The sequence below is a fragment of the Cyphomyrmex costatus genome, unplaced genomic scaffold (genome assembly GCF_001594065.2).
Source record: "Cyphomyrmex costatus isolate MS0001 unplaced genomic scaffold, Ccosl1.0 scaffold378, whole genome shotgun sequence".
NCBI classification, from domain to species: Eukaryota; Metazoa; Arthropoda; class Insecta; order Hymenoptera; family Formicidae; genus Cyphomyrmex; species Cyphomyrmex costatus.
The window spans coordinates 116,958-127,966 of record NW_017277972.1 but is presented as its reverse complement, the minus strand read 5'-3'; the positions used below and the strand labels follow the sequence as shown (position 1 = coordinate 127,966).

Genomic DNA, 11,009 nt, shown 5'->3' with positions numbered 1-11,009 from the left:
ATCTTATTAGAAAATACTGTAATTCAATACTGTATGTAGAATACTAAGCAAATGCATTTTGAATTTGCCGCTTAATGTGACGTATACTGAGTGACTTTTCTGATTGGTTGTCTGGAACTATCATGCGCGTGAGCATACCCTTATCTTTATACCATGCATAAAATTAGGAGATTTGCGCTACTGTATATACAGTGGCCCAGGTATGACTGGCCATGTTTACCTCGTTCAAGGAGACTAGGGCCAATTAAATTTCGAAAAAGCTCGTAGCTTGAGTTGATTCAAGTTAATTATAGAATTCGCGATTAATATCCGAAAATTTTTTAAGTAGGTATTGCAAAGATATATGAAACGCGTGCGGTCAAATATGCTCTGTTTGATTATATAATGCCATGTAATGCCATTGAGCAACGATATTTCGACGAGGGTGAGTCATGCGATTTTAAATATGCGACACTTTTGGTGTTATTATAACGTTTTTAAAATGATAAACGTAACTTTTCGACAAAATTTTATCTTTGTTGTTTAATATAAAGGTAAATGTTAAGAAGATCCAGTCTATTTTAAATTTTGATAAAAATATACTCAGTCGTTGCGTTTTTGCACGAAATGAAGGAATCTGGCAGAAAAAAGTGTCACTGCCCCGCGAATCGAGATATTAAGCGTTTGACGATTATTTAGGTTAGGAAATATGTCAGCTGCGAAATACTGTACTGCGAGTATACACTGGGCCCCGTTCAAAAATTACGCCTAGGTAATTCTAGACTATAGTTTACGTTACGTATGTTATAGAGTAAAAGTACACCCAAAAGTTATCTGAGCATAATTTCTGAACGCAGCCTAGCGCTCATATCATCTGGATAACGATTTTCTAACCTGAATAATTGTTAACTTTAATTTATATCTCGGTTCGCGGGACAAAGCGACATTTTTTTTCTATCAGATTCCTTCATTTCGTGCAAAAACGCATCGATTGAGTGTACTTTTATCAAAATTTGAGGTGGACGGGGTCTTTTCTAACATTTACCGTGTATGTGTGTTATTTATTGATCACATTTTGCAGACAAGAAAAGTATTATTTGATACAAAAAGCTGTAAATCGACTACTCGAAGTAGCACAGTTTCCCAAGAGAATCAATTTTTGACTATAGCAGCTGCTCTACCAATTTTGCCTGGTGCACTAGTACCTTCGAAGCTGTCAAAGCGTTGTTATAATTCATTCAAGTAATTATTTTCGAAGATCAAATACCAAAATTGGGTTAATTTTATTCCAGTTATCAATCATTGCTTTTGTATATTGATAGTTGTACTGGAGCTCAATTTGAAATTGAAGATGCAGAAGCTGAAGGATGCAACGTGGTTATGTTACAATGGACAGGAGAAACGAGAACGATTGTGGCATCAAGAACTCCTACCGAACAAGAAAAGAACCCTGATAGAATATGTCTTGATAGACGAGGTTTGACAATGTTTCCTAATGTTATCGGAGAGTCCAAATTACGATTAATGTCTCTTCAGCATAATCTGCTAACCAAGATCGAGAGCTCCAACTTTTCTCAATTGACGAAACTTGTATTTCTTGATTTGTACGATAATCAAATAGAAAAAGTATGCGATTTTGATTTTTTAGAGAATTTAAGAGTACTTTTATTAGGGAAAAATAGGATAAGAAAAATTGAAGGTTTAAAACAACTTTTGAAATTGGAAGTTTTGGATTTGCATGGCAATCAAATCCAAGAAATTATGGGCTTAGAGAATTTATCCTCGTTAAAAATATTAAACTTGGCAGGGAATAATATCAAAACTATAGGATACAATGATTTTCAAGGTTTAATTTTGTTAAAAGAGCTAAATTTACGTCGGAATAAATTAAAAAGATTGCTAGGATTTGATGAAACACCACAATTACAAAAATTATATTTGAGCAACAATGATATTCGTAAGTAAGTAATTTTGGCAACATATAACTCTTATTTACCTTCTAACAAAATCTTTAATCAATCTTTAATTACACGTGCTTACATGTACATTTATATAGATATAAGTTTCATTTTGAGACATCCGCACTTGCATGAATAAGCTTAATGCATTGCAAATTGTGCACGTGCGTGCATGCATTACTTTTAAATCTATAAAAGCTAGGTGTATTCAAATATTCTCTGATAATTTATTTTTTAAATAAATTGTTTAGTAGAATACAGTAATAAACGTGCACATATATGTATGTGTGTGTGCGTGTGTATATATAAGCCAAATTGATTAACGTTTCAGAATTGAAGATATGAGTAGCCTTGCAAAAGCCTTGCAAATTAAAGAAATAACAATAGATGGTAATCCAGTAACTTTAAATACTGATTATATTTCTTTTCTTGTTTCGTACTTGCCAAATCTGCAACTTCTGTCAACAATGCAAATTAGCGAACAAATTCGAAGAACAGCGATGGCTTGGAGATTTTCTAAGGAACAATCCAATTCAACGTTTCTTGATCTTAGTGCACAAGTTAGTATGAGCGTACGTAGAGAGGAAGTGATATCAAATGCTAAGACAAATTGGGAATTTCTCAGAACCAAAGTCTCGCTTGACAATTCTAATAAACTGGCGAGCAATAATATTGGCAATAATATTAATATACTATTACGCACACAAAGTTCCAATAAATTTAATGCTATAAATCCAAAAAGTTTAGATAAAGCTAAAAAAAAAGGTTTTGGTAGTCTCACATCGATAAATGAAAATATGGAAGCAAGAAAGATACATATAAAAAAGAGAAGCAGTTCTAGCGAGAATTTGTTTAAGTTAGAAGACACATCTAAATCATATCTTTTAGACTTTAAACTTCCACCTATATTAGGTTCAATAGTCAATAATTTAACAAGCAATAAATTCGAGAATAGATTGTCTAAGAATAACAAAGAAAATGACCGTAAGATGAAAATGCTCAGTGAACACATCGAAAACATATCGGATAGCGAGACGGACAGTTCACAAAATCATGGAAACTTAAAAAGTGGTTTAAAATACCATCTATTTACTTCTAGTATGTATGGTTCATATATAGATTATGATAAATCTATTGTTTGTAATGAATTTACTGTAGTAAAGGACGTGTCTTCAATTACCGCAGAAAATTTTTATATTAACGATAATGAAAACCATGCACATGATAAGGAAGCGATTGCTGCAACTCGAAGGAATTCCTTAAAATATCATGATGTCGTGCAAAACGAAAATACAGACTTAAATAATAGATCCTTCCAAAATACAAAGATATTTCATGCTCAAGATGATCAGAATGATTACCAATCAAAATCGGACATAAGTTCTTCTGGATATTGTTCTTTGAATTCAAAGATTATTAGTGTAGACTGTTGTAGTAAATCATTGTTGAGTGATTCTAGCGTTTCATTGACGATTAGTAAGAACGCTCACAAATCTCACGAGAGTGATAAGGATAAAAGTAGAATTAAGAGTGCTCAAACAAAGAAAATAGTATATTATAAAAGTAATAGAGCTGCAACAGCCAGAGCAAAATTTAGAGCTCTTGCTCCGTCAAGTCCGCCTCTTCAACAAGTACCACCTAAAGAAAGGGAACAGGGTAGATCAAGATATTTTCATTTTCTTTTTTTCCAAACAATATACTTCTACATACGTGTTTGTGTAAAATAAAATGTAAAATGGGATAATTTTCTAGGTGGGGATTATTTAATAGAAATCATTGGTCGCTGCCTGAATATATATGGTCAAGGTGCTTTACGCTTTATAGATAGAACTTGGGATACATCAAAGGCTCAAGATGTCAACGTTGTAAAATTTAATTATGTACAATTTAATGACGTGGCAAAAATTTTGAACAAATTAAAGAATAGATTTCCTCATGCGGAGCATTTTGTATTTAAAGAAACTAACATCAATCTTCTTGGTCAATTAAATGCCTTAGCTGAAATACAAGGATTGACCAGTATAGAGATAGATGCAGGGAATCCTATTGTGTCTAAGGATTGGAAAATGTATGCTATCTTTCGATTAGCTCATTGGGGACTTGCAGTTATCAATGGCAAGGAGGTATAATATGTCACAGACATAAATCATAACAAATCATTTAATGACTTTAATGGAACATGTAAAATACATGCGCGCGTATCAAAAAGATAAATTAAACGGATGCCCGTTTAACTTTCTGATGGATTCTTTTTTGGGGAGAATTGTGTGGGGGTAAATACAGATCAATTGTTTGTCTTATACTGAATTAAAAATTCAATATTTTTCTAGATTACAGCTGAAGATATGGAACTTGCAAATCAGGAATATACCGGTCTTATAGATATAGTAATGTGTTCACTGCCAGATTCTTTATTACAACCTTTATTACAAAGACTTCATTTAGAAAAAGTGCAAAAACAAAGCGGGGAACAAATTACTGCCAAACAATTTCTTTTCAACTGTGACCCGGCACTTCGAAGTGTTGTTGCCAAGGAGGCGTTACAGTGGAAAAAGGGAAATGTAACGCAGGTAATAAAAATAAAAACAAACATTACTATTTTTGATAACAAGATGTTTTATGCTACATTATACGCTTGCTAAAATGTGATGTATAAACGATGATACATATTATTGCAATATAAATTGCAATTGTTTATAGGAAGATCTTATCTGGAGACACAAAGGGAAAGTACATTTGCTAAATTTAATCAATCTCACTATAAATGCTATACGCAAGTTACAGATCCTAAAGAAGCAATGGCCATGCGTTTTGTATGAGATCGTCTCTAATACTCTATCTGATTTCTCTGAAATGGATATATATATGAAACGTTGCAGTAAAATGCTCGAAAGTAATAAATAGTATCACGTCCGTGCCTTAAAGAGTATAATATATCGCGATATTACGTAGCGTATGTAATTTCTTATTTGATTATATTATATCGCAGAAAACAGTGTAAGGATAGTAATGTTTGGCTTTACTGTATTGGAAGGTACATATATGCAACAGAGACGACTTTATGTATGTATACATTGTTGTTGCTACAAATATATTCAATACGTTTTCTAGAATTGTGATACACACGTGCGCGCGCGCGCGCGTGTGTGTGTGCCGTGTATAAAATATTAAATTGTACATAAGCATTGTTAATATTTCTTTCTTCTTAAACATACATATATAGTCAATATATAACGAGGATACACTTTATTATATGATATACTAAAATGCTGATTAATATATGATATTGCTGCTATTAAATAATTTGCACAATGTTTATGTAATTGTCAAACTGCCAGATCGGAATCTGAATAGATAATAGAGTCACTGGTACTCAGATAATTAAAATACAGATAACATTATTTCATACCGATAATAGATTCCACACTGAAGGAAATTGGCGCTTTTTTTTCTAAACAAGGTTTATTGGTTGTAGTAGGACAGTGTCGCAAATCTCTCGTAGAAATAAAATCATTCAATTCTCTATTCGCTATGTACGATTGCGTTACCTCATTGAACCATGGAACCATTGTCGGATATGAAGAATGGAAAGACTCTATCTTCAGTATGGGTTCAGCTTCTTGTTTTTGATCGCATTCCAGAGCAGATAAATTACTCAGCAAACGTGGATGGGCTGATACTGCAATGCACATGAAATGTGCAAAAATTTTTCGTAAGTAAATATTTGACATTTATTTTTATTTCGTTGTAATAATTTGGACGATATCCGAAGAGTAGAGTAGCATGTTTAAAATATTATTAAATATATCGATGCATTATCGACGTATTTGTGATGTATTTGTTTCCGCGGTAAAACTTGATAGGAGGGTTTACAGATACTTACATGCACCAGGTAAATTATGTATGGTATTTAAACCGTAGAAGTCCTGCGTTACGCTAATACTCGTCTGCGTGAAATGTAAATGATGCCTTTGAACATTCTTGGTTCTTCTACCGCACACAGGTTCGTTGTATTTTGCTTTAACGTAATAAGGACTTACAGTGTCCGCTGATATTTTACTTGCTGAAGATAAAAGATCGCCTTGCGCTTGTTGTTGTCTACGTAGAGCAACTTGCGCTGCCATCACTCGCTGCCTTTCGACGACTAGAAGACAACAAGGACATCGACAATCTTTCCATGCACAGGATCTTTTGTGACCTTTCAAGCCGGATATTACACCGTGATTTCGACATCTTGCACACTTCGGACTTCTTAAACGTTGCTCCATGTTTACGTTTGTACTCAAATGATTCGAAGTGCCTCCGCCAGTTTTCATTCTGGTTATGATATTATCTTAAGGGAGGGATGGAAAGAGAATATATAAATAATATATATAAAAAATATATATTCTCTTTCCTTCTCTGTCTTAAGGAATATATATATTTATACAGGGTGTCCAGGAAAGAAATCAACGATGCTTAAAGGGAGATTTTTGAGATCATTTTGAGACGAAAATTCTAATACCAAAATGTTGAGGCTATAATAACTTTTGAATTATAAGTATTTAAAATTAACGAATCATATTGTCTAAAGTTGGCACGCTCAGGAGCGGCATAACTCAAAAGTACTAAACGCGAAAGCTGATTTATCGGAAATTGTTCTGCATATCTGCGCATAACTTTACAACTTTCTTTACGCGTGAAATATACATTATTTATTTTGTAAATTAATTATCATAAGGGTAATTAATAAAGTTATACAAATAATTATAATTGTTCATAATTAATGATTTTATAATATTTATGTAAGTTCCTAGTTTCTCCGGATTATTTTAATAATAAATGTTTAAAGTGTATTTGAACAATGCATTTGTAGAAATATCAATAGCATAAAATCTTATATACATTTACATATGTAATCTTAAAATCAATATTGACAAAAGAAGTGATAAGTTTTCGCGTTTAGTACTTTGCGTTGTGTGCCGCTCCTCAGCATTCCAAATTTAGATGATATATATAATTCGTTATTTTAAACGCTTATAATTCAAAAATTATTATAGTCTCAACATTTTAATATTAGAATTTTTGTCTCAAAATGATCTCAAGAATCTCCTCCGTTGTTTGTCTCTTTCCCGGATACTCTGTATATGTGTGTGTGTGTGTGTGTGTGTGTGTGTGTGTGTGTGTGTGTGTGTGTGTGTGTGTGTGTGTGTGTGTGTGTGTGTGTGCGCGCGCGCGTGTGTGTATATATATATATATATATAGGTTGCGTCACCAAAATCCGGACAAATCAAACAATTTCTTTGAACAAAATGTTTTTAATGAAAAATTAAATATTACAAAAAATCCTTTTATGTAGCACGTGGGGGATCTCTATAGAGCATAATTCGATATATCCCCCATTAGCTTGAATGATGGCCTCTATTCTCGGTCTGAAGCGTTCACACGCACGCTGTAATATATAGCGCTGTCCATGTCGACGAATGCTGCCTCAATAGCGGTCCTTAATGACGTCACATTAGGATGCCGAAACTTGTTAGTGACCCTTTCAACTACGCTCCATACGTAGTAGTTCGAAGGATTTAAATCTGGGTTGTTGAGAGGTCAGCCTGTATTCTGTAACTCGTTAAGGGGATGCTGGACCCACGAAATTGTGGATACTTACAGTCTTAAGAAAATCTCCGAAACGACTGAACGGAATGAGAAATCCCTTTACAGGATTAATATAGACACAAAATTAGTTAGTGATGTGATGAATTATATGCTAAAATCGAAAAAAAGTTAAAAACTTACATTTTTTTCAACTCGTAGATGTGTCACCTGACGAACATATTTCCTTGATAAACAAGTTTTACTGCTTATATGGACTAAATGAGGTCTCATCACCCGGCGTATTACGTGAATAAACAACACTGAATTTACAGAATTGAGATTGAAAGCACCAAAAAAGATATTTTCATTGAACTGCAAAAATGGTAAATTACCGATAACGAAACTGTAAATTTTTAATTTTTTTCCGTTTTTCGTATTGAAATGTAGCTAGCATCCTCCGTTTTTGTCGATACTTTAGTTATGCAGAAGGATTTTTCCATCCGTAAATGCAATTAAGAGAAACGAGTCTTTAACTAATAAAATAAGTAATGATAAAACAGGACTCCAGCATCGCCTTAAGGCAGTTAACGACATCGTTGCGCAGATATCTTATGGTATAAAAAGCTGCGCAACGATGTCGTTAACTGCTTAACGAGTTACGGAATAGGGCCTCTGGATTCCTTAGACCAAAACATATCGACATTGTCTGAGAGCCAATTTTGAATCAAATGACTTGTATGAGCCGATGCACCGTCCTGTTGAAAAACATGATCTTCCGGACGCCACAGTTTCCGTCCACAGCTTCATTACCATAGCATCATATCCATTAGAATGCGCAAATACATTTCTTTTGTGACAGTTTCCCTTTTTTTTAAAGAAATGTGGCATGACTTCACCGTTACTGGACACGACACCTAGCACATAAACATTGGCCGGAAATTTTGTTCTAGCAACAACCCAGATAGCAAAATGCTAGCAGTATGCTAACAAACTTGATCATGATGTTACAGCAGATATCAATCAAGCTGCTGCTTCTTCATTAAGCTTAGTTTCTAACAGCTTATCCTGTCAACTTAACACAACAATAGAAATACAAAATAACAAAAATCAATCATTATTTACTATCACGTCGTGACAGCGAAAACGCAGTAAAAATACAGCACGACATAATCAAGTACTGATAGCAAAAACGTCACGACGTATCGGCAGGCTGTGCTCGATTTTTGCTGCGTTTTTACTGTCAGTACTTAATTATGTTAGGGCGTGCGGTATTTTTGCCACCTTTTTGCTGTTATAATATAACAATAAGTGTGCCAGATTTTAAACATTTTGCTGATTTAACATGTAGTCATGTTTTATATTAAGTTTTGACCTATTTTTTGTTAATTTATTTTGCCAGCATGTAATGCTCGAATTCTGCTTGCTTTATTTCGGTAACGTTTCATGAATTTTTACAGAATTTTTGCTAGTGTATTATGACGCAGGTCTGCTCTATTTTTGCTGTATTTCTGTTAGCGCTGAAACGGTAAACCGTGTTCGATTGCTGCTCGATTTTTGCCATTATAATATGTAGCATAAATTTGCAATGCGTGCTTTTAGCAGGTTTGGTTATCTGGGAACAGGGACATTCTTCTAAAGCCCTAAATTTGGCCACAACGTCATAAACGGTTGATCTAGGGTATCCAAAAAATCAAATTATTTCCGTTACTGAGCACAAAAACTTTCGATCATCGTGGCTCTTCGATTATACTCTGTACCATGGTCGAAGTAACAAGGTCTGCTCGTATCCATGACAAATATTCGTCCGGTTCTGCGCAGGACTGAATTCCGCCATTTTTTATGTGTATGTGTCTGCACACAAAATCATTTTTAAATATATTTCATATATATGCGCGCAATATGGCGGAATTCAGTCTTGCTTGCTATTGGCTAGATATAAAAGGCTGCGCAATAGCAGACCTTGTTACTTCGACCATGCTCTGTACTTGATTTCAACCATGAAGTAAGAGTAAAGGTACATATCTTTTCATGCTGACGCTTGACGCTCATTTTCAGCGTCTAAACAGACCACGTGATAAGAATTGACGAATAGCAAGTGTCAATTTTAATCACGTGACCTATTTTGACGCTAAAAATGAGCGTCAAGCGTCAGCATGAAATGGTACCTTAAGAGGGAGGGTTCACACCTTGACGGAAAAGCGGAAAGCGGAAGAGCAGTTAACCGATCAAAACTCGTGCTGGTAGTAAATAGTACAAAACTAACAGAAAGTCGACTACCTGATTGGCTACTGCTTTTCCGCTTTCCGTTTTTCCGTCAAGGTGTGAACCCGCCCTAAGAGTGCACTCAGATGGAGCGGATCTGCGGAAATGCGGAATTGGCGAAATTGATGTGATTGGTCGTTGCTTCATTCCGTTATTTTCATTTCGCAGATTTATTTTTCCTATGTTCACATGAAGCGGATCTCGCGGAAGCGGAAATTTTATCGACTAATATAATATTAACTCGTACAGCGGACATTTTATACTTATCTATCTAAAGAGTATATTCCATTGGATAGGACTGTTTTACGCTTCTGTTAATTCTGCACCATGTGAACATAGGAAAAATATTTCTGCGGAACGGAGAAAACGGAAAAAAAAACGGAGATAACTGTTATAACGTTTATATTCAAATATTCAAACTGCCTATTAGCTGTGTGCGAAATTATTCCTTCTAGTAAAGTTCTGATCGTGATATGCGGATTAATAAAAAAATTTACAGGTTTCTTTTACTATAATAAAAAAATGTATGAAAGTTTGTCGCAGCAACATAATTTTAAAACCATCCACAGTATCCACATTTCTTATCCTTCAAAAGTTACGTAACATTAAAAAATTTTTTATTTTAAAATATTTTAAAATATTACATACAGTAATTCTTCAGAACAGCTTCCTCACCTCCGATTTTGATGAAATTATTCTACTAGATTCTTTCATTTTACGCAAAACGAGTTGAATAATCCTAATTTCATCAAAATCAGAAGTGAGGAAGCTCTTTTGAAGAATTACATTGTAAGTATATACTTACAATATTGTTAATGTTTGCCATGTTGGATTAAACAGAGGCGTTTTTTCGTTATCTAACCAAAAGCAACCGCGGCTAAGGCGGATCTGTGAAGCTGGCATGACATTTTGTCGATATCAAAAAAATTACAACAGTTCCAGTAGCACTTTTCATAGTTCTACAGTTATACCTAGAAATAAAAAATAGTTCCGCAGTTTTAATATGAAAAAACTAAAATTAAATATATGGCGTGCTAACTACGCGAATCTGACACGTTAGATTTCCTCTAAAGTACAAGAAAAAAAATAATATTTGCACTTTTAGCAACAGTTCCCGATAGTTCTACTAAAAACCAACTAAGTTATGCATTTTCAAAATAAAATAACAACATTTAACAATTTTTATACATCCTATATATAGAAAATGGCATAAAACTTCTAGAAAAAGTGACGTGCTGA

At 34.0% G+C, this 11,009-nt stretch overlaps 2 protein-coding genes across 3 annotated transcripts; one reads left to right on the top strand and one right to left on the bottom strand.

Moving 5' to 3' along the window:
• Positions 1-208: 208 nt before the first annotated feature.
• LOC108776783 (leucine-rich repeat-containing protein 49) lies at positions 209-4,860 on the top strand. 2 transcript variants are annotated; one of them, XM_018543496.1, is made up of 8 exons: positions 209-424; positions 1,061-1,221; positions 1,302-1,940; positions 2,269-3,035; positions 3,123-3,593; positions 3,690-4,060; positions 4,268-4,507; positions 4,638-4,860. In XM_018543496.1, the coding sequence occupies exons 1-8, from the start codon at positions 395-397 to the stop codon at positions 4,839-4,841; spliced, it is 2,883 nt and encodes a 960-aa protein (XP_018398998.1). In that variant the 5' UTR covers positions 209-394; the 3' UTR covers positions 4,842-4,860. The 2 variants fall into 2 exon arrangements, with proteins under 2 accessions (XP_018398998.1, XP_018398997.1); XM_018543495.1 differs by having other exon boundaries at positions 2,269-3,593.
• Positions 4,861-5,313: 453 nt separating this feature from the next.
• Positions 5,314-6,586, bottom strand: LOC108776784 (doublesex- and mab-3-related transcription factor 1). The gene is made up of 2 exons (XM_018543497.1): positions 5,821-6,586; positions 5,314-5,616 (listed from the first exon to the last, which is right to left on the bottom strand). The coding sequence occupies exons 1-2, from the start codon at positions 6,251-6,253 to the stop codon at positions 5,336-5,338; spliced, it is 714 nt and encodes a 237-aa protein (XP_018398999.1). The 5' UTR covers positions 6,254-6,586; the 3' UTR covers positions 5,314-5,335.
• Positions 6,587-11,009: the final 4,423 nt, after the last annotated feature.